Source organism: Eptatretus burgeri, chromosome 9, assembly GCF_056783735.1.
Source record: "Eptatretus burgeri isolate ZD-2024b chromosome 9, Ebu_testis_v1, whole genome shotgun sequence".
NCBI lineage: Eukaryota > Metazoa > Chordata > Myxini > Myxiniformes > Myxinidae > Eptatretus > Eptatretus burgeri.
In genome coordinates, this window is record NC_140969.1 from 52022490 (window position 1) to 52047077 (window position 24588).

Below are 24588 nucleotides of genomic sequence, written 5' to 3' on the forward strand. Positions count from 1 at the left end.
TATTTTTCTTTATAAAAAAATAATTCAAGGTGGTGTGGATGTGGTGTTTATAAATAAAATAAAAAATTCAAGGTGTTATGTCAGCTGTAATGATGGTAAATTGTATATCACTAAATAAATAATTCAAGGTGGTGTGGATGTGGTGTTTATAAATAAAATAAAAAATTAAAGGTGGAATGTCAGCTGTAAGGATGGTAAATTGTATATCACTAAATAAATAATTCAAAGACTGTGTTGGTCGTGGAGATGGTAAAGTGCATAAAAATAAATAATGGTTCCCAAAATACTGTACAATTGTGTACTATTCCCTCCCGTAATTGTTTTTAATTGCCAGTGTTCCAAACTGGCTCAGATCCCAAATTAATTTGACGTTCCTCATGGCCAGATGTTGTTGCATAAACCTGCTGAATGTGAAAGAAATGTATCCTGTAATTTTTGAGCAAAAGATCCCAACAGACACATTGATGCACAGAGGGATGGATGGGCAAGACCCAAAAGATAAACTCCAATCTGGGCTGATGCCTAGTTGGGGCTAATAAAGTATGATCTGTACACAAAATCATAATCTTGCTCACCTGTTACTTGATAGTTGATAGTTACTGGGGTCCACTGTTGATTACATAGTTTTAGCTTCTTTCCCGAACAATGTTTAATTCTCAATTTACCGACTGCAATATAATTTTTGCCATGGGGATCATAAAGATTGTGAGGTCACACTTGCTGAGCAACATGATTGGAACCAGCCAGCAGTGAGCCACTTCGATGATGACTACTTCTTCAATTGGCCCAATAATTCCCAGTTTCTTATGAGGTCGGTTGGAGAACATCTTTGACCCAAGTCCTTCACTAAGTGGTTGGTTCGGCCTGACGTACGACTGAAGGTTATCTTGGTAGGAATTTGGAATTTGTTCAGAGTGTCAGTGATAACTTGACTATTTGAAAAAGACACCGTGGGATGTTTAACACAGACTAACACCACTCGTGGTTGCAGATGGTTCCTCCAGATTAACATCCATTTTATGGATAGCATACATTGATGCCTCAACTTGGCTGCGAAACACCAGGATAGCAGTTTATAACTGTGTTGACATACAAACCCAGACTGGACAGCTCAAAGTCAAGTGCACACACCGCCAGGCTATCCTGACATCCCGATTACAGAGCATCTGTGCTGCCGAAGCAGTTTCTTGGCAAAGCTTTTACTGGGTGGTTTGCCATTGCCTTCCCAGCAGTCGTTAGGGTATTGATTTGGAAGTTGGCCAGAGTAACAGCAATAGCACACCTACTCTTCACAAAGGACACCATGGGATCCTTAACGTCCACCAACTCATGTCGGCAGATGGGACACCCAGTTAACATCCATCCAAGGGACAGCACATACATTGATGATTCACAGAGGGGGGTGATGAAATTGAGAAGGTGCGAAACACCACAATGGCAGTTTATAGCTGTGTCAGGATTCGAGCCCAGGCCATACAGCTAAGAGGTGAGTGTGCCTACTTCCAGGCCATCCTGCCAGCCCACTGAGAGTATGTGTTGCATGCATCTTAAGAGCTCAGCAAAAAATATTCCAGCCACTGCTGGTATTGCAGACAGTGATTGACAAATGGGAATTAAAATTTTATGATAGATTGTAATATTAAGATTGCAATTAAATGGAAATCCTGACCAAGGAACATTGAATATCCTGCAATAATCTATAGTTCAGCTTTCTATTCCTCTTCACCTTAAAACTAGCAAGTTGGCCTCTCGCAGGTTTTAATCCTCGTTTCAAGTTAGCCTGGGAGGTGTAAGGCTGAAATGAAGCAAACATTTATACAATCATAAAATAGAACATGTGAAATAAAGCTGCAAAATTAAAAACAAAATGCAGACTGTGCATCAAAATCAAAATACACGCAAGTAATTGAAACTGTGCTCTTCAAACCAGGAAGAACTAGTGATGAGATAACAATTTATAACCTCATATTTACTGTAAAATTGCATACATTTGTACAAAAAAAGTGAAGAGGAGTTTTACTGTATTAGTTATGATGGCAGTAAGCTCACAAGATAGTTCAGAGGTCACAATGAAATAGTCATGTAATTGGAAGGCCAAACCAAGGTTGTGTATTCTGTAATAGGTCGACAGTTTCGCTCTCTATTTCTCACCTTGAGGTTAGCTTGTCTGATTTTGATTGTCTGACTGTAAACTGCGAACCTGGTGCATTGGAGGCACGACATTGCAGCACCGAGAATGCAATCCTTTACAGGTGATATTAAGGAACGAGTCTGCCATCCTTAAAACATGTAAAGCGACATGTCGTCTCTGGTAGTATTCAATGGTGTATGTTAAAGATCCCATGGTAACTTGAAAAAAAAAATCCTGCCATGTCTGTAAGACTACTTTGGCAAGACCCTGCAGTGAAAATTGTTATCGGTATTATCCTGTCCAAGGTAAATTTCCAGTTCAGGAAATGTTAATGACCGTGGAGTGTGCTGTCTCTCATCCGTCGTCGTGCACACAATCAAAACCAACTTTGTAATCCTGTCGCTTGGGGTTATGAATTTGCTTTCGAGGAAAATCTGGCACTTTTGTGGGAAGTGTTTTCCCCCATTTTGCACTGAAATAGTTTTGTGATGATTACGCAGCATGTTACCACACTGCCTCTGATGTACCTGCATTGAGTTGTTCGAATCAAAGAAACATGAGGAAAATGGTTTGTGGTCTGTGAGATTGGAAGAAACAAAATTTTGTTCCAAAATCAATGCTCAGGCTTTCCTCACTGCCAAGCAGGCATGAATCATTAGGCTCGTTGTATATCTGTGCTGCAGTCATGACAGCATGGAATCTGCCTTTGAAATATTTCACAAACACACATCGCTTGCTGCCGGAAATACAAGGTGAGAACAGCGCTGTGCTGCCGTAGAGAGCAATTCCCCAAGCATACAAAATCGGGCATTTCAGCAAAAATGGTGACATTGAACGATTTGTCATCTCGAGGAAACTCATATCGTGCTCATCGAGAGGTAACGTAAATAAAACCAACCAGACTCGGTGGCATTATGGTTAGAGTCTGGGAGGTTGTGGGTTCCACTCCGAACGTCGCACCCGAGCCCAGCCGAGTCGTTCCGAAGATTTTAAGAATGGTACGTGTTGCTTCCTCGCTTGACATTTCGCATTTAGAGTATGGACCACGGACCAATCCCATGGATTGGCATCCCTGGGAGGTGTGGGGATATCTCTTCTCAATTGCCATGCTGACTGCGGAGAAAACAAAAGTGAGATCACAGGATGCTATCGACAGCACCCCGAGTGCTCCAGGGAAGTTATATCACTTGTCCAAAGGTCACTGCTGTGTTTGTCTAATGTTTAAAAAACAACAAAATGTCAAGTCCAGTGTTGTATAATGTCTCTGTCTCTGACATGTGTGTGTTTGTTTGTATGTTTGGGTGTGTGTGTCTTTGTGTGTGCATGTGTGTGTGTATTTGTTTGTTTTTGTTTGTGTGGGTGTGTCCGTTTGTTTTTTGTTTGGGTGTGTGTTTGTGTGTGTATTGGTTTGTTTTTGTTTGTGTGGGTGTATCGGTTTGTTTTTTGTTTGGGTGTGTGTTTGTGAGTGTTTGTATGTGTATTTGTTAGTTTTTGTTTGTGTGGGTGTGTCGGTTTGTTTTTTGTTTGGGTGTGTGTTTTGTGAGTGTTTGTGTGTGTATTTGTTTGTTTTTGTTTGTGTGGGTGTGTGTATTTGTTTTTTGTTTGGGTGTGTGTTTGTGTGTGTATTTGTTTGTTTTTGTTTGTGTGGGTGTGTCGGTTTGTTTTTTGTTTGGGTGCGTTTGTGAGTGTTTGTGTGTGTATTTATTTGTTTTTGTTTGTGTGGGTGTGTGGGTTTGTTTTTTGTTTGGGTGTGTGTTTTGTGAGTGTTTGTGTGTGCATTTTTTTTGTTTGTGTGTGGTTTTTTTTTTGTGTGTGTGTGTTTGTCTCTGCGTGTGTGATGGAATTGTTAGGAACATTGGAACAGTTTTGTCTGGAAAAATGAGATGTGTGTGTGTGTGTGTGTGTGTGTGTGTGTGTGTGTGTGTGTGTGTGTGTGTGTGTGTGTGTGTGTGTGTGTGTGTGTGTGTGTGTGTAACAACTCCTTCATGATCCCTGCACCTTGTAAAAAACAAAATAAATAATTCAGCTGAGGTGTGAGATCTACAGTGTCTGCAGGACCAACTTCCCCTCTGCTCCATCCTCCCCCCCTCTATCCCCCACCAAACAGTTCCTCAGAACCACCCCTTTTAGTCTCTCACTTTCCCTGGTGTACAAAGATAGGCGATCAAATTGTCGATGGATTAAAAAAAAAAGCACCCAATTTGCAGCTTTCACCGACCAATCGATACGCATGGCATTGTGAAGACACCACAACTGGCTGGTGATTGTATGTTTTTCCAGGGTATTTTCCCCTCTCCTGCTTTTGGCAGGAATGGAACAAAGGCCAGAGCTGGATCTCTATTGAAACTCACCCAAAGACTCCTGGGTTTCAAAGGTCAGGCAATGTGAACCTGAATTTGACAAATACTCATATAAAGCCTTTTTTGTTTTCGATGTGTGTGCTGAATGTAAACTACCCATATTAAGACAATTTGTGAAACAGAGCCTTGAGGATAGCACCTGTTTTGTGTGAGTGAAGGGGTCAGCATCAAGATGCCAGGTGGAAGTGATCACCTCTTACCAAACCAATGAGATATTTTGGTCCGATGTTTCAACCGCCGACTCTCCTTCATCTCAGACAAATCAAAACAAGTGCCAAGCATCCCAGAGGAACAATGGACACTGTATCCTTGTAGGCTCTGGGGTCAAATGCAGTCGAAGTCAACAGTATTAAGGATTTGGACTCAGCTTCAGGAACTGAGTTAATTTCAGGGGATCTGACACACGACAATTGGATTGTTCGTAGAAACCAAGCTGTCTCGTTGATGACCTTCAGGAGACGATAATCTGCCTGTCCCTCCTGGTCTGATTTACATGTGATGCTAAAGTGTACTCATTGTGATTGACTATCATTACCTTCCCTTGTTACAGGTAATTCTGAATGACTGTGTTTGAAGCTTCCTCTCTACTTTGAACATAAAAAAATACTGCAGAGTCCATAGAAAATGATACCCCGCACAGTGTTCAGGTATACATGTCAAAATTTCAATAAAACGATCTCAAAGATCTTTTTTTTTTAATCCGAAAGTTTAGCGCTACTAAAGCAGTCTTATACGTCACCTTTATACACTGTAATAAGATGACGAGCCGTAGCTGAGGAGATGGAGGCTTTATTGATCACCGCAGAAGGAAGCATCAATCAGCATCGACAAAGCCATATTGGCGGACTCTTCTTCACCCTCTAACATGGCACGCCCTCTCATCCTATATATTGATGGATAGCATGGTTCTGAGAAGTATTATGAAGGCGATTTGTGTTCTACAGTGTTCGAGTATATAATTCAATTTAAATTTAGGTTTAAAGGCGTATAAATAAATTAATCCCGAGTTTTACTGCCATTTTACCGAGCAGCGTTTGCATCACCCCATCTAACATGTTACATTAGTTCTTCCTGCCTGTTGTACGTATGTGTCCTTTATAACGTCCTTAATAGTAAGTTTCCTGTTTGGAATTATTTTCAATTTTTTTTCACTGCCAGACAGGCAGGCAGAGTAAAAATGTTCTCACTCCTCTCTACGCAAGTGCGATCCAGAGCCAAAGTCAGAGCCAGAGCCAGAGCCAACAAATCCAGAGCCAAAGTACTGTAAAACGAGAAACTTGTCTTCCTTCCTATTCATGTTCCGATTTGTGGTCAAAATATAACATTCGATTTAAATTAGTTGTTCTTCGATCAAAAACTGACGATCATAAACTGTTGAGATGTATAGACGGACATGAACCAATTGCTTAGCCCTGCCTTTTGCTTCATGCGCGTGGGGTAAAATTGCCTTTCTGGAAAATGAAGGCATGGAGGGGTAAAATGATGAAGAGATGGAGGGGTGAAATGAGGAAGGAATGGAGGGGTGAAATGAGGAAGGAATGGAGGGGTGAAATGAGGAAGAGATGGAGGGGTGAAATGAGGAAGGAATGGAGGGGTGAAATGAGGAAGGAATGGAGGGGTGAAATGAGGAAGGAATGGAGGGGTGAAATGAGGAAGGGATGGAAGGTTGAAATGGAGAAACATTTGAGGAATGGAGGCGTGAAATGGTGAAAAATAAAATGGGAAGGAAAGGACACTGAGAAGGGAAGGAGTGAAGATACGAGTCATATGCGCTTTGCGAACATGCTCAGTGATAAGCAAACCTCCACTTCCACCTTCGACCTTCAACCGCACCCTCCTCTCCACCCTAACAAATCCTTCTCAAAAGGTATATAAAAGCCACATGTATGAGTCTTGCCTAATCCCAATCGTTGGTCAACTTGGAATCAAACTTGGTCCTTACACAAAACCTGCAGTTTGGTTGTGCTTCTGTGGTTTTTGGTAACACACACACACACACACACACACACACACACACACACACACACACACACACACACACACACACACACACACACACACAATGAAATCACTTTCAACATTTGCACAATTGGAATGCAGTGACCATAACATCTCTCAGAATTTAGCTTTTGTAAAGTTTGTTTGCCAAAAATGTGACAATATGCACTTGTCAAGGAAAGCTTTGAAGATCTGTCTTGAAAGTCTGTCTAAAAAGATCTGTCTCAAAAGTGAAAGTCATAGAACTAAGGCAAATGGGATTTGACTACAAAAGGCTGTCCGCCATGGGAAACGTTGCAGTATGGAGAACAATTCACCCGGAGGAAATGTTAACCCGGCTGCTTGAGCGTGCAGCGTGCCTGTGCAAGTATAATGGGTCTGCAAGAGAACAAGAGCCAATACTTTGGCCAAATATAATCCTACAACCGGCTTTATGATGGACCTGCAAGGAAAAGCACAAGTCTGTGACATCATGTGTGTTTTTGAGCAAACCGTGAACAAGACATGATGGCATCCTTCCACAGAAATCACTGGGAAATCTGCTGAAGTTGCATTCGTTGCCTGGTCGTGCATTTGCTCACAAAACCTGCAACAATCAGATCTAGTAATTGTCAGTTTGTTGAAATTTAATTTTGATTTGACTTTTGTTTCCTTTTTTTTTGTTTTGTTTTTAAAGTTTGGCATTTTATTTTATTTTTTTGCTGCGTATTCTTACACAATTGTTTTCATCCAATTACTCACCTTGCTTTGGAGAGACGAGATGTTCATTTTCACTTCGCGTGTAAATTTCTCCAAAGTCTTAATGGCAGTTCCATCTTGCCTGAAACCCATGGTCACAGGGTGGCCTCCCTTACCATCGTCCTTCTGCCTGCTCACACATGACAAGACAAAACAAGCAGAGTTTCAGTGAAGCATAAACAGCTTGGTGAATGTTAGAAAGACTTGGTGTCTCAGATTGGGTCCACTAGCCGGCCGAGAGAATAGATCTGTAAATACCTCAACTTGATGCCATTCATTTCCGATTGCACTTGCTTGGGCTTGTCTTCAGGGAAACTGAAATCAGTGGAGCGTCTCGTCCTGAAACGCCTCGATAAAACGTTGAACTGCCCTCTGGTGTGACAATCTGTGGAACACGTGCACCACTACTTCCAAGAATGCACAATGACAGCCCATAGGCCAGGGACCCATAGCATGGGAACAAGGGAAAGTTTGACTCTGGTAAATGTCATGAAGGGCAGAGATGAACAAAAAAAGGCAACTGGTGGAAAATAAATAAATAAAGGTGCTATGTCTCATTTCACGGCACATTTGCAATAGTCAAATTTAATTGGACACTCAGGCTATAGCAGCTGCTAAGAGACGTAAAACATCTGGTGCGGAGAGTTTAAGGCGATATTCACAGCGGCAGCCCAATCCAAATGACCTTGTTAAGTCAGACTGGGCACATTTAACATGCCTGTTGCCTCTGATCCACTGACCTTGTGTTAATTCGGTGTGCTAATGAATGAGTACAATTAATTGTAAACAAAAAGGCTATGAGTGAAAAAGGTCAATTATATTTGTAAACAGATACCCAGGCTCATGATATTAAATGACAAGGGGAAACCGGTTCACAGACTGACGGAGGATGAAAGGGGGACAGAGAGACAAGGACATCACATATATGATTGAAAACTTTGGTTTTGCTTCTTTTTTCTGGACCAGAGCCACTGACGAAGTCGCCGGAGGCATTATGTTTTCCGGTTGTCCGTTTGTCCGTCCGTCCGTCCGTACATACTAATTTTCAATTTTCTCTGAAACTGCTTATCCGATTGACAAAATTTTCACAAAACGTGTGACTCCTCATGTACGAGTATGTTTTAATGATAATTATGACGTCATAGATCACGTGGTGTGGCAGCCATGTTGGAAAAAAAGAAAAACTTTGGACCTCCAGCTGTATCTCAAAACTGCTCCATGGAAAAAATTTAAACTTGGCACCACATGTTAAAAGGCTCCCCATGGGAAATAAGTGTGATTTTTTGGATGATGTCATAGGTGGCTTTGCTACGACATCATATTTGTATAGTTCGAATGCTTTATATGATCAGTATGAACATTTTGAGGGTCATCTCGGGCTAAATTGTATGGGAGAAAAATTGATGGCATCATCAGTGACGTGGTTCGGCAGATTTTTTTTTAACATAAAAATCTTCAAAAATCTTCGCCGAAACGGCTGAACAGATCGAGGCGAAACTTTACAGGTATGATCGCCTATCCACGAGGAACAAAAAGTTCTCCACCTTAGACGTCATGTCTCAAGAAACTCCGCAAATATTCAGACACCATGGTTTGGCAGCTATGATTTTTTGAAGAATAAACCTTGAAAAATCTTCTTCTCCAGAACAGCTTGACAGATCAAGGGGAAACTTCACCCACATGTTCCCCAATCCTTGTGGACACCAGCGTGTTCCCGAATAATTAATAGGTCACGTGGTCTGGCAGCCATATTGGATTGAACGAAAATCTTTCAAAAATTATTTCTCATAAAACGCTTCATCAATCGATGTGAAGCATCACAATTATAATTGAATCGTCATGGGGAATATATACATTTTAAATTTCAACCTGATCAGACAAATGGCCTGGCAGCCAGAATTATTTAATATTTTGAATCTCGGTTCAGGGATTTAAATCAAACGGTGAAAGTATGTAAAATGATGTAATAATGTGTGTGGAGGGATACCTGGTGACATTGTGATATCAAAGAGTGCCCTTCTAGTTTTTACTTCTTTTTTGTAGACAGAGTCAAAGATCATTGAATAGCTGAAACACTAAATGAAGAAGGACACAACAGAGCAAAAGGAACAGTTCAAGAGAGGGGGGGGGACACCAACAGCAGAGTTGAAGGACAAAATAAAGGGAGACTTGGACAAACAAGCAGTGTGGGAAGGAATGAGTGGTCGGAAAGCACACATGGGGTGGACAAGATGGATACAGAAGAAAACTTTCAGGAAGGAAAAAGTGGAATTTTGAAGGTGGTGGGCTTGGGGGAGGATTTATTAGTTTCTGGGTCTCTTTCTTTCAAACTTCTGGGTCTCACTATCTGTCATGATATTTCCTTGGAAAGACACATTTCCAACCTGACTTCCAAAGCCAGTCGCTGACTGGGAATCCTCCGTCGTGCAAAGTCCTTCCTCAGCCCACCTGAGCTCCTGACACATACAAAGCTTTGTTCAGCAGCCTGATGGAGTACTGCTCTCCTCTCTGGGCTGGTGCTCCTGCTTCCCACCTTTCTCAGCTTCACACTATGGAAACCAAGGCATTTTGGATGATTGGTATCTCCCGCGATGAGGCTGTCTTTGGGCCTCTCACTCTCTCACCACAGGCAGGTCGGTGGTCCTTTTGTCTTCTACCATCTCCTCTCCAGTCTCGCCCCCCTGCTCTGTCTGCGATTTGTCCCCACAATATTTCTGCATGTTGCTCAAGGTCCGCCAACAACCCCCTTCTGGTAAAACTACCAAAATCACGAATCACTGCTCACCTTCACGCTTTCATTCCTCTTTTTCCCCACCTTTGGAATAAATTCCCTCACTCTGTTCAATCGCATTCTTCCCTCCAGGCCTTCAAAACAGCTGTTCACCACCACCTCTTATCACCCCCCATCCAAATCCTCAATCTTTTCTACCCCTGTTAATCTAACCAAAACCCACCTCCTTCAAATTCCCTGCTTTCCTTCCTGAAAGTCCCTGTAATGTCCATCGTGTATACCCCATGTTCCCCGCCCCATCCCTCTCCCTTCCACAGATCTAATGTCTCTGTTCCCCACTGTCTTGTCCTTCACACTCCGGCCCCTCTTGTCTCATGCCCCCTTGCTGTGTCTTGTGTGTTAGCTCTCATATGAGCCTCGACAAGGTATGCAAAAAAAATTAGGGGTAGAAAAGGTCATGGTTTTAGATGTGAGGTGATCTGAGATGGTGGTGAACAGCTGTCATGGAGACCTTGAGGGAAGAATGAGATTGAAGGAAATGTGAAAGTAAATTTGCCAGGCAGGAAAAGAGAGAAACAAATAAGTGGAGGTGAGCAGTGATTCCGGATGTTAGGAGTTTCACCAAAAGTGGGATGATAGTGGACCATGTGGACCATGCAGAAATTTGGGGGGACAATGCCTGGACAAAGCAGAGGGTCCAAGACCAGAGAGGAAGCAGTAGAAGACATAGTGACCACTGACCTCCATGCGATGGGAAAGTGATCGGTCCATAGACCCAGCTTCAACACAAGAAATTCCAATGATCTTGAAGTCCTTGGTTTACACGTCATCAAGCAGTGCTTTTTGTTATGGTGTTTTGCAAATCACAGAACAGTGGTAACTGGAATGGCACTCGGCGGAGCTCAAACCTCCACCTGAATGAACAGTTTTACGTTTTGTATCCCACTGATAGGCTATATCTGCATTTGGACTTGAAACAAAATCGAATCGGAGGAGCTACAGATGGTCATCCGTGGCTCTTCGGCTTCAGGGTCGGAGGTTGGGAAGCGAGTTTGAGTCACCCCCTCCTAAGCCCCGTGACCCTGAAACTTGACCCAACCTTGATCACCTGTTATGTACCAAGATTTGTTCAATGCATCAAAAAGAAAACCATAGGTATTTACTGTCTTCTCCATTATATATTTTGTGCGTCATCCATGCCTCTCAGTGGTTGCCTAGCTATCTTATCCAGCCACTACCAGGTGAACACCCAGGGGTATTGCCCCTATGTTTAATATCTCTGTGAGGTTCGTTGTTATCATTCCTGTAGGTCCAGCTATCACTGGTGCAACAATGGCATTCTTCAGCCTTCTCACTTCATTCTTGAGATCTTGGTGTTTGGTCATTTACTTGATTTCTGCATCGTTTAGTCCAAAATCACTGGTAATAACACCTCAATCAGCAATGCCTTCTTCTCCTTTTTTTGTACCTAAGGCCTTAGTTATTTTATAATTTGGTTTACGCAGTTCTTCAGCTAAAATGTAGGGTCGGTAGGTCGAAACATAAATATAAATATAATTTCAATTTTTAGGAATTATATCGTTTTATGATTTTTTTTCGGATGTTCCATGGAAAAGACAAGGGTGGGTGGGGGGGGGGAATATAAATCCTGAAAGGCTGATTTCTGGTCCATTGAAGGCTGAATATCAGCATCTCGCAGGGAAACTTTGAGATACTTGGCACCGAAATATTTCAACACAAACAGTGGTGTACAACTTTCGATGGAAACAAAATCGGCACGATCGAGAGGAGACTGTGAATCATCGTTGCTGCTGCACTGAATTGATGCAATAGTTCGGCCAGAATATTCGGCATCAAGATGTTGCGTGATAAAATCACCAATACAGTCACTCAAATTTATACCACTGGCATACTTCTTAACAATCACTTTCGCCCCAGAAACCACAGTCAATCTGAACCATGCTGGCCACTGCTCAGATGCCATGACTGAAGACTACTGCGCAGCTCTACTGCACAGTTTGGTTAAAGGGGACTCGGCATTTTGGCGCGTGCGCACAAAATTATATTTTGAAAATAAATGCCGACGTTTACATTTTGGGTTTTGAAACTTTTGCACCTTCGACAGAAAATGTATAAGTATAAAAGGCTAAAAATGTGTTTTATATTTATATTTCATTTCAGCAAATATACCATCGGCGGATCCGTTAACCAAGTTATAAAATAACTCAGGCCTAAGTATAATATCTGGTCACAATGCTTTGTTTTCGATGTTCATGCTCAATGGGATCATTTGGTCGTTTGTGAGCGGTAGGTACTTCCATGTTTTCAGTGATTACTTTTGGTTCATGCTCCCACAAATTTTCTGGAACTGGGACATCAAAGGTTTTGCAGATGTGCCAGCGGATTACATTGTAAACTCTGTTGTGTCATTGTGCGTACATCTGTTCTGACATGAGCTTGTTTTTGTGTGTGTGTTTGGTCATTAAGCATAACATATCATTCTCTTCACCAACTCTACCTCCACCCTTCACCTTTCTCTGTTCTGTTCTGTTCTGTTCTGTTCTGTTCTGTTCTGTTCTGTTCTGTTCTGTTCTGTTCTGTTCTGTTCTGTTCTGTTCTGTTCTGTTCTGTTCTGTTCTGTTCTGTTCTGTTCTGTTCTGTTCTGTTCTGTTCTGTTCTGTTCTGTTCTGTTCTGTTCTGTTCTGTTCTGCTCTGTTCTGCTCTGTTCTGCTCTGTTCTGCTCTGTTCTGCTCTCCTCTCCTCTGCTCTCCTCTCTCTCTCTCTCTCTCTCGTGAATATTTCCATATATGTCTGGATTGTGGTTAAGTCCAGGCGGGGTTTGTCTCCAGACGTGTCTGGATGGTATTTATTTCTGAACGTGTCCGGATGGGAGTTTGTCGCCGGACGTGTCCAGATGGGAGTTTGTCGCCGGACGTGTCCGGATGGGAGTTTGTCGCCGGACATGTCCGGATGGGAGTTTATCGCCGGACGTGTCTAAATGGGAGTTTGTTTCCAGATGTGTCTGGGCGGTGTTTATGTGCAGACAGGAGTTTGTGTCTGAGCAGTGTTTGTCTCTGGATGTGTCCAAGCGGTATTTGTCTCAAACCAGCTTGGCTCCGGACGCGTCCTGGCAGTGTTTGTCTCTGGACTGTGTTTCTCTGCGGACATGTCTGGGTTGTATTTATAGTATGACTGGTAGAAAATGGATTTCAGACATTATTTTGTTTCCATCTTTAATGTTATTCAATGCAGAATCATTTTGATGAGACAGTATGAATCACAACTGATGCTCCACCACACATCTGCCTTCCCTTCCTTTCACCTCTCACTGCCTTCCCCACCCCCCCCCAACCTCACTCTCCCTCTCTCTTTCCCCCTCTCTCCTCTCTTTCCCCCTCCCTCGTCTCTTTCCCCCTCCCTCCTCCTCTCTCTTCCCACCCCCTTCCTCTCTCTCTCTTTCCCCCTCTATCTCCTCACTCTCCCTCCACCTCTCCCTCCCCCCATCTCTGTGCTCTCTCCACCTCTCCCTCCCCCCATCTCTGTGCTCCCTCCACCTCTCCCTCCCCCCATCTCTGTGCTCCCTTCACCTCTCCCCCCCCATCTATGTGCTCCCTCCACCTCTCTCTTCCCCTCCCCCCATCTATGTGCTCCCTCCACCTCTCCCTTTCCTCCCCCTCCCCCAAATCTCTGTGTTCCAGTCAGTGAAGCAATGCGTGGTATTTGCTAGTATCTAGTATATAAAGGTCTTTCTAAACAGCGACTCACCCACTCACTCTCCGATATGAACTCTCAGACTTACTGATATAAACGAGTCAGTGAGTGGGTACCTTGTAGGTGGGCTAGTAAGATGGAATTTGCCATACTGATGCAAATCAAAGCCAATATCCCAAAGAAAAAAAAAAAAATTAAAAAACCATCAGAAAATTTCCATAAACAAAAATATATTTTAACTAGAAAGCATCAAAATGCAAAGCCCCTCCCAGAACCACTTTGAACTCCAACTAAACTTGATGAAAACGACAGTTAACCAGAGTTGGTGTCAAAGCCACCCAATGCTCGCCTGTTTATACATTTATCGTTTTTGAGACGAGTCTAATAATTAATATTTTTTATAATTGTCTAAAAATTTTTTTGGGGGGGGGGGGGGGTTGGAAATCACTTAAAACATGTACAAATGCAAAAAAAATTTTGTTTTCTCAAGCAATTTTTTTTTTGGGGGGGGGTTGGAAATGACTTAAAGCATGTACAAATGCAAAAAAACAAACATTTTCTCTAACAATTTTTTTTGGGGGGGGGACCAAGTCCAAAATCTAATGGCATGATCCTTTGACCATACCTAACCCCCCCACCAAGTTTCGTCGAAATCCTAATCACTTAAAACATGTAGAAATGCAAAAACAAGAAATCGAAATTTTGTTGAAAAAAAAGTTGCAAAAACATTTTTTTTTCTCTAACAATTTTTTTGGGGGGGGGGTTGGAAATCACTTAAAGCATGTTGAAATGCAAAAAAAACAAACATTTTCTCTAACAATTTTTTTGGGGGGGGACCAAGTCCAAAATCTAATGGCATGATCCTTTGACCATACCTAACCCCCCCACCAAGTTTCGTCGAAATCCTAATCACTTAAAACATGTAGAAATGCAAAAACAAGAAATCGAAATTTTGTTGAAAAAAAAGTTGCAAAAACATTTTTTTTTCTCTAACAATTTTTTTTTGGGGGGGGGGGGGGGTTGGAAATCACTTAAAGCATGTTGAAATGCAAAAAAAACAAACATTTTCTCTAACAATTTTTTTTGGGGAGGGGGGGAACAAGTCCAAAATCTAATGGCATGATCCTTGGACCATACCTAACTCCCCCCCACCAAGTTTCGTCAAAATCCTAATTACTTAAAACATGTAGAAATGCAAAAACAATTAAATCGAAATTTTGTTGAAAAAAAAAGTTGCAAAAACATTTTTTTTTCTCCAACAATTTTTTTTCGGGGGGGGTTGGAAATCACTTAAAGCATGTAAAAATGCAAAAAAAAAAAACATTTTCTCTAACAATTTTTTTTGGGGGGGGGACCAAGTCCAAAATCTAATGGCATGATCCTTGGACCATACCTAACCCCCCCACCAAGTTTCGTCAAAATCCTAATCACTTAAAACATGTAGAAATGCAAAAACAAGAAATCGAAATTTTGTTGAAAAAAAAAGTTGCAAAAACATTTTTTTTCTCTAACAATTTTTTTTTTGGGGGGGGGGGGGTTGGAAATCACTTAAAACATGTAGAAATGCAAAAAAAAAAATTTTTTTCTCTAACAATTTTTTTTTGAGGGGGGTTGGAAATCACTTAAAACATGTAGAAATGCAAAAAAAAATTTTCTCTCTAACAATTTTTTTTTGAGGGGGGTTGGAAATCACTTAAAACATGTAGAAATGCAAAATAAAAAATTCTCTGACAATTTTTTTTTGGCGGGGGGACCAAGTCCAAAATCTAATGGCATGATCCTTGGACCATACCTAACCCCCCCACCAAGTTTCGTCGAAATCCGTCGAGGAGTTTTTCCGTAATACAAAAAAATTTAACATTTTCACGCTCACGCTCACGCCGGGGGTATGCTATAGCTCTCTGTTCTTCGAACAGGCGAGCGAAAAACAATTGCACATTTTATCAATTTGTGTTCTTCACAATCTCATAATAAGGGTTTATTGAAGATTTGATGACAAAAGCTCAGTTGGTAAAAATGTTATGGCCTGGACATGCACACTGAATCTCACTGATAAATAAACAAATAAAATGGGGCGTGTTGCCCATGATGCATTGTGGCGGGCTAAAAAGGGACACTTATAGTCACAATGACTTAACCATTTCACATTTTAACTCATTTTTTTATTGTTATTTTTCCATATATTATTAATAAAGGTTGATTGAAAATTTGATGACAAAAATTCAAATGGTAAAAACAAAAAGTTATGGCTTGGATAGACGGACAGATGGACACACACACACACACACACACACACACACACACACACACACACACACACACACACACACACACACACACACACACACACACACACACACACACACACAAAAAGGTGGCCAGCCTGGTGTCACGCCGTTTGACATGTGTTTGCCACAAAGCCTCGGCCTGCATATACAGCAGCTATGGCAGCTTTGATGAGGCTGAAGGCCGAGCAAGTGACACCTGGTATCATGTTGATTGACATGCACTCGGTACATGATCTGGCTGTGCAGCCTGAAGGACTTTATCTACCATCCCGCCAATGATGACTGGTACCGGGCTTTGGTGTGGATTGAAAACCGTGCTGAATATAACAACTTTAGGTGAGGCCGAGGCATTTGGGATGTGGCCTAGCTGTGTTGTTTGTTGTGCTTTGTCACCTCCATCCTGCTGAGGATGACTCCCTTTTGCCGACTCCTCTCTCGCAGTGCGATATAATCACATGCATAAAGCTTACTATCTCCGCAACCGAGAGAAGATGGACATGATGTTTTCAGTCTCGTCTGTCTGTCTGTCTGTTAACTGTTTGCATGTCTGTGAGCAGAATATCTCAAAACGATGAGGACGGATTCTTACGAAACTTGGTGGGCAGGTTGGGTGTGTGACAAGGACAAATTGATTCGATTTTGGTGAAGATCCGGATTCAGACACAATCATTTTTAAGTGATTCTTCACCATTGAAATATAGGGCCAAAAACAAAATTTAGCACATTTAAAAACGTTGTGGACAGATTATGACAAAAAAAAAATGAGTTGGGTAGGTGACAAGAACAAGCTGATTAGATTTTGGTTTTGGTCCGGATGCAGATCAGTGGGATAAAAAAATATAAACTGTTCAGTCTGGCGGAGGTATGCGCTCTACCTTATGGCATTCTAGTCTTCATTATGTCTGTACGTATGATGCACACGTGTCGTTGCTTGCGGTGTGCAATCATGTCCCACCAGTATCTCCTGCAACATATACATATATATATATATATATATATATATATATATATATATATATATATATATATATATATATATATATATATATATATATATTATGGTCAACATCAGTTAAACATCAAACGGAGCCACCTATCCAGATTTTGGGCTCATTTGCCCACGGCATCTCGATAAATATCAAACCAATGATGACCACATTTGTCGTTTATACATCAGATACGTGTGTGTGTGTGTGTGTGTGTGTGTGTGTGTGTGTGTGTGTGTGTGTGTGTGTGTGTGTGTGTATGCGAACGGATGGGGTTTGTCAGATGGGTGCCCCATAAAAAATGCAATGGTGGCCCAGTGGGGCACCCGTGAGCCCTGTCAATCTGTCATCTCATCTGTCATCACCCTTGAGCCCGTGAGCCCTGTCAATGTCATCACTTCTGTCATCACCCTTGAGCCCGTGAGCCCTGTGTGAGAAAAAACAAACACCCAATCACATCTCTCACATGTGAAGGGAGGGAATAACCAGTTCGCTCTCACCTTCTCAATTACCCCAGGTGGCTAGGATTATCGATTAAAACATGCTCTTCTGGCCAAAAAGTTGCATTAAGCAACCATGGAAAGCTACCCAAAGATAAGCCCTTTGGCATTTCAAACTCGACCCAAGTTCCTCAACAGCTGTAAACACATTCACACATAGTACACACATGAGAATCACAATGCTCCGCACCCCCTCGGATGCCAGACCAGTTTTATCACTTATTGGCGAATCATCAGTGATAGTGCAGATTTCAGCACACGCGATTGAGGCTCCCAAGCATGTGTCCACATACAAATGCCAAAAGCAATCAACATATAGATGAAACGAAAGACCCAATTACATCTCCCACCTGTGACTGGAGGGAATAACCAATTATGAAAACAAAGACCCAGTCACATCTCCCACCTGTGACTGGAGGGAACCAATTATACAAGGTTTTATGTCAGATGCAAGGTTCATTTAAGGTGCTCATTAATAAGAGTACCCATATGTTTACTACATTTTGCTCTGGTTTTCTGTGCAGAAATCTCAGCAAGTACGAGCTTGTGATTGGTCCATTCAAAGTCATAACATGTAGCATGCAGCATGCAATGCATTATGACTTTGTGCAAAACAGTTGAAAACTCACACAACTTCAGAGCATGTCTCATAAATCACCTGGTCCCTAATTTGCTTGAAAATAAACACTGCTGGCTGGGGATTCTCTGCACTGTGGTTATTTTAATCACAAGGCAAATTGCTCATTATTGCAAAGGCTATTTCCCAGGAAGAATGGCTGGATATCTCACCACCTATTGTGACTGTGCTAAATTGTAAACCTGGGACATCCAGCTCGCTAACCATTCAAGGTTTTGGAGGAAGTTTTTTTTGTCTCCCAGGAGCTGAGCACAGGCTTTGGTACCAAAGGAATTGCTACCCTACATTTACCTTGCTGTAATTATGCAGGTCAACGGCAAACAACAAAAGTTATATTTAATTTGTGACATTAATAATTGCAGGATTCCTCCAGGATACAGGACATCGGTGGATGGAGTGTTGGATAAAAAGTTGGTAATTTTCGAAGGAAGCTGGAGAGATAAGGGCTGCTGCTGTTGCTACCCATACTTCTTTGAAGTGCAACTTGCCTCAAACCCTCACCTGCTCATCTTCCCAACGTTCAGGCTGGATCCCCACTTATTCTCCCGATTGTGGAAACATCTCCCTGTGTCTGCTGTGGAAAGGCTGGAGAGGAGACTGAAGAAGACAGAAAGACCACCGACCAACCTGCGGTGATTGAGTGAGAGGCCCAAAGACTCAGCTTCATTGCGGAAGATGCCGATGATCCTAAATGCCCTGGTTTCGACAGCGTGAAGCCGAGAAAGGTGGGAGGCAGGAGCACCAGCCCAGAGGGGAGAGCAGTACTCCATCAGGCTACAGACAAAAGCTTTCTAAGTGGTCAGGAGCTCAGGAGGGCCGAGGAAGGACTTTGCAAGATGGAGGATTCCCAGTCGGAGACTGGCTTTGGAGGCCAGCTTGGAAATGTGACTTTCCCAGGAAAGGTCATGGCAGACAGTGAGACCCAGAAGCTTGAAAGTAAAGTCTTCTTCCAGAGGATTGTTGAGAAAGTGGATGGTGGGGGGGGGGGTTCTAAACGGTCCTTTCGAAGAGACATAGTGAGAGTGTGAGATTTGTCTGGATTGAAATATATGTTCCACGTGTTGGACCAGTATGTGATTTTATCCAGAACTGCAGTGAGCGAAGAAGCTGCTGCTTGACGGTCTGAGGGATGACAGATGGTACGGCAGAGGGTGGAGTCATCAGCAAAGAGATATAGAGGATTTTCCAAAGAGTCGGAGAGATCATTGATGAAAACCAGAAAAGGAACAGGGCCCAGAACGCTACCTTGAGGAACTCCAGCCTGGACAGGAAGGGGGGATGAAAGAACTCCATTTAGGGCCACACGGTGACTGCGACAGGAGAGGAAGTCTGCGAGCCATGAGTGGAGATGGCCTTGGATACCATAAAAAGAGAGAGTTTGGTGAGTAGTGCAGGGTGCCAGACTGTGTCAAAAACACGTGATATATCCAGGGATACGGCTCGGATTTCCTGTCTGGCATTGAGGACTTCCATCCATTGATGGGAGAGCAGAAGCAGCATATCCAGGGTAGAGTGACCTGGTCTGAAACCAAATTGATGATCAGAAATCAAGCCATTGGAGAAGAAGAAGGATTTCATGTCTGAAGCGATGATGGATTCCATAACCTTGCTGATGATTGGGAGAAGGCTGATTTGTCTGTAGTTGCAGGGATCTGTTTTTGCACCTTTTTTATGCAGGGCAGTGATGTTTGCAGATTTCCAAGCAGATGGCAGATGACATTGAGCAAATGAGAGGGTGAATAGAACAGAGAGAGGGTGAGCAAGATCAGAAGAGCAGGCTTTGAGGACACGTGGGCTGATGCCGTCTGGACCGGTTGCAGAATCTGAGTCGAGGTTTGAAAGCAAGCTCTCCACCTTGTCAGGAGAAAAGGACACAGAGTCCAGGGACAGTTGGGTGCGACTGGGTAAGGTGGGTTGAGAAAGTGATGGGTTTAGGACACAAGATTTAGCAGCAAACACCGAGTTTAGACATTCAGCTTTTTCACGTGCGGTATCAGCAGTGTGGCCATTTGACGTCAGGGAGGGGATGGAGGGGGAACATACACCAGAAACAGATTTGATTAAACGCCACCAGGATTTTGAGGAGGGAGAGAGGATTGAGAGTTCAGACTTGAGATGAGAAAGATGTTGTTTTCTGGCTCTCCTGAGGGTAGATACACACTTGTTCCGAGCTTTGTGAAAGGAACTGAGATTGCCCTCAGTTGGGTTTGCTTTCCATGGGGCAAAGGCAAGTTGTTTCAGGACAACTGCCTCACCACAAGCTTCAGTAAACCAAGGGCGGGAGGAAGGGTAGGACAACTGAAGATGAGAGGGGATAAATCTGTGCATGAGTGAGAGCAAGTTTCTTTGAAAGAATTCCCAGGATGAGTTGATGCTTGAGAAAGTAGTGATAGGAGACCAGTCTATAAGTTTGATGGCTACTTGGAGACCCTGCCAGTCAGCTTGAGTGAAATGCCAGACTCGACGGCGGTGAGGTGGTTCTCTGATAACAGTCAGAGAGATGTCCACTTTGACAAGACGTGGTTAGAAGAACCGATTGGAGCGGAGTAAGAGCAGCAGATATTGTCAGGGAAATTTGTCAAAAATCAGATCCAGAAGAGATGGAGTACGATTGGTTGAGATCCGGATAGGGAAGTTGACCGATTGAGTCAGTCCCAATGAGTCGCAGAAAGCTTTTGTTGAAGTGCCATGACAGGTGAGAGAGGTAGCCACACCAAGCCAACTAGCATGATGACAATTGAAGTCGCCACATATGAGGAAGAGAGAATTTGGATGAGAAGATAGAAGTTGGTCCATGTTTTCGGATGGTGAGGTGTAGATGGAGTCATCACTGTTTGGTGGACGGTTCAGTACACATATAAACATGAGGTGGGAGTTGAGGGGAAGCCGTAGCCAGAGGTATTCCTGGGGATGTGGGGGAATGATGGCAGTGCATGGACAATGAGGAATAGAGTTTTTGATGAAGAGAGAAACACCTCCACCAGGATGAGGCTCAGGTCTGTCATACCAGAGGAGGGAGTAACCAGGGAGAGATACTTGGGAGTCAGACACATCTTGGGAGAGGAAAGTTCCTGTTGGGCAGATTATGTCTGGTTTGACAGTGGCAGCCTGTATGAAAAGATCTGAAAGGTTTGAGCGAAGGCCCTGGATATTTGAGGTCCACACATTTAATGAACAGGTAGGGGAGGAGGCTTTGGGTGCAGGGGGTGGAGGGGAGGGGAGGGTAGGACAAGGGAAGAGGGGGGAGGTAAGGAGGGTTGTTGAAAGAGTGTTGGAGGATTGCAGAATAGCTAGGGGAGGGGCCGAATGAGGAGGAGAAAAGGCTCTGTGTTGCTGGGGGAGAGGGGGGACAAGAGACGGGGAAGAAGGCAGTTGAGGATTTGAGGAGGTGGAGTGAAGAGATGGAGGTGAGAGGGCAGTGGAGGGAGGCAGCTTGGTGGATGAGAGGGGGGAAACTTTGAGAAGGATGAGTGAGGGGGATGAAAGGTGGGAGAAAGGTGAGGGAGGAATTTTTGAGAGAGGTGAGAGGGAGGCTTGGAGGGAGAAGAGTGGGATGGTTGCTTTGAGAGTAAGAGTGAGGGGTGAGAGGGGTGAGTTGGCACTGAAGTTGGAAAAAAAGAATGGTTGATGGAAGGCGAACATTCATAGCAAACTGAGTTTTAAAAAAGTTTTAGGTCAGAGATACGATTTAACACAATTCTTGATGGATGCAATAAAGGCGAATTCAGAGAATGGAGAGAAGAAACGCTGTAACAGTTGGATTTTTTTTAGGCAAGGAATGAAGGAGAGGTCGAAATGAGAGCAGTCTGTTAAAATAGCAGAAGAGTAGTGCATTATGATATAGTAAAGAGTACCACATGTGTGAGAGAGGAAGATGAAGCATTATAAGATCGTTTTTGTTATTATTATTAATGTTTGAGAGTTTTCAACAGATTAGGTCATGGAAGTGTTGTAGAAAAAATAGAGGAAGAAGAAGAGGAGGAGGATGAATACGAGGAAGAAGAAGTGGTGATGAAGAAGAAGAAGCATAATTGGGAGAGGGTTAGCGTTTTTATTTTATTTTATAGATAAGAAATAGAGAGATTAGTTGGGAGAATGGGGGACGTTAGGAAAGTGGGGAGGATAGAAATTGAAGGTAATGTGGAGAAAAAACAAACAAAAAAACCGATCGAACATCATGAGGATGACGAATGAGGGGAACCGGTAGGCCTCAAGCCTAGGCCAAGGCCTAGGCCTCAAACACCCGGTAAGAACGTCGACAAATAAAAAAATAGCACGATTTTTGAAACAAAACCGAACTAGGAACACACAGTAACATGTAGGTGAGAAAATTAAACAGTTAAAACGGGACAAATAACAACCGGAAACTTAATTTTGAGAACGTCAGCAGAGAGCCCCGAAGGAGACCTCTCGACGCTCCAAACCCGGAACCGGAAGTGAAGTGTTATTCATTTTTATGTTATTTCCTTATTACTCTTTGTCTACCTATCCCTCCACCCCCACCCCGATACCCTTTGATAGTCTGTAAACCCACTGGCATTTGTTATTTAGGTACTGCGTGAACCTAAATTCTTATATGAACAAAATTCTACCTTCTTTCTTGTGGGATCGGCCACAGGGAGGTTTTGGCAAAAGTCTTTCACAAACCGGCTGAATATGCCTGACGTTCAACTGGAGCCAGTTTGGCCAATAATTTTGAACTTGCCCATGCATGGTGCCAGCCATAACTCACCTACTTTTTATGAATGACACATCATTAACATCTACTAACTATTGTCAGCAGACAGGACACCCAACTTAACATCCCACCAAGGGACAACGTACTTTGTGATGCAATGCAACGCCATGCCTGTGAAACACAAATCCAACAATTTGTAGTCAGGTCGGGAATTGAACCCAGGTTAGACAATCAACAGCTTCTGCACTAACCTGTCAAATAATCATTAAACTTCTACTGTTCTCCAAAACAACAATCATATAGTTGTGGGAATGATCATTGGGGGTTAATAAAACTGTTGAGTCGAATGATAGTTATTTCTTAGCATTTGCTTCGATAAGTGTGATGTACTATTTGTGCAATTGATATGTGGTATGTAGATACAGTGAGGTGTTTGTTATCTCTACCCCACCATTGTATTTTCCTATTCGAATCTCTGGCTATGTGTTTTTATTTTATTTTCCTCTCTTTAAATGTCCTTAAAAAAGTGCATACAAGAACTTAAAAGCCGACAATTATCCTCACCACAGGAGCTGATTGTCGGGGATAAACACCATTGAGGAAGTCGGCAATTGGCTTCACCACGGGAGCTCATGCAGAATGGCACAAGATGTTTTTTTTGGTTATCTCACGTGCGGTTAACAATTGGCAACTGCACTCAGAGAAAGACAGTTTGCCACTACACTCAGAGAGAAGACAGTTTGTCACCCGTTGCACTCGGAAAGAAACATTTACAGCTGCAATCAGAGAGAGAGAGAGAGACCTTTACGAGTGAGAGTGACAGATATGTCGAATTCTGCTCCAGGACTCCTGAACAGCTTTCCTCCAGGTTTGAAAGTGACCTCTTGGCATCGTTGTTTGTGTATTCCCTGTACTGTATAGTGGGGCAGATAACAGCAATTTTTGAGAGGAATCGTGCAAATGATGATACAAGCTTCAAATTTGGCACATTTGTTCTCCAGGGGATTCTAATCAAATCTGCCTGATTGGCCATTTGAAAATCCAAATTTTGAAAAATTTGAAAAAAAAAAAAAACTTCAAAAAAGTCAAGATCACGAATCAATGTTGGATGCTGGCTGAGATTGGTGAATGTTTCAGAAACATCATCAAAGAGGTTCCAAGTCTGCCATGCAGTTTTCTTCCCTTTACCATGGAAGGCAGACACGACGTCACATCCAGTGAACGCATGGAAGTATGGGATCCCTCCAGCTTTCTCAGGCCTTATTGCAGAAACTACCTCATGGACTGGAATCCATCGTGCCTTGGCTCCTTGGCCAAAGACAATCCACATGTTCTCAAGACCTAGTTCCTGCAAGGATGGCAGTACAGCTATTGCTATGACCAGTACGTCCATGTCATTAGCCTTAATGATAATGGACTTGATACCATCCGTCGTTGCATCCCTGGCGTGTACAAATATTCGAGTGTCAGCTTCTTCATGACAACGTGGAGACACAGCATCCAGTGACTTCCTTGTGTTGCTAATGGCATCTTCTCCTTTTGTGACAATGACTGTGCTTGTCGTCTGTGCTTCACACATCTTTTCCGCAAGGAAGTGAAACAACTCAGTCTTGTTGCTGTCATCCCGACGAAAGCTTTTCCAGTTACTTGAGGTCTTACTGGTTCCTGTCACTCTTCTTCTGATTCCTTTCCCCCTTTTCGACCTTGCCTCGGACTTCAGACTTGACTTCTTGTACACATCAAACACTACGTTCACCCTCTCGTACATAGCACCAAAGGATTCCACCTTTGGGATGATGTCTTCTTTAGCATAGTCATCAAATATCTTTG

The 24588-nt window shown here is 42.8% G+C and overlaps 1 protein-coding gene across 3 annotated transcripts in view; it reads right to left on the reverse strand.

Annotated features, from left to right (window-relative positions):
* Positions 1-1682: 1682 nt before the first annotated feature.
* Positions 1683-24588, reverse strand: part of PXDN (peroxidasin) — a 202716-nt gene continuing 179810 nt past the window's right edge. Inside the window, exons 20-22 of one of the 3 annotated variants that reach the window (XM_085895156.1) lie at positions 7486-7612; positions 7231-7357; positions 1683-3244 (exon numbers count right to left, since the gene is read on the reverse strand). In XM_085895156.1, the coding sequence (XP_085751282.1) occupies positions 3050-3244; positions 7231-7357; positions 7486-7612 (449 nt within the window). In that variant the 3' untranslated portion in view covers positions 1683-3049. The remainder of the gene's footprint in view (positions 3245-7230; positions 7358-7485; positions 7613-24588) is intronic. The other 2 variants (XM_085895157.1, XM_085895154.1) reach the window with 2 other exon arrangements.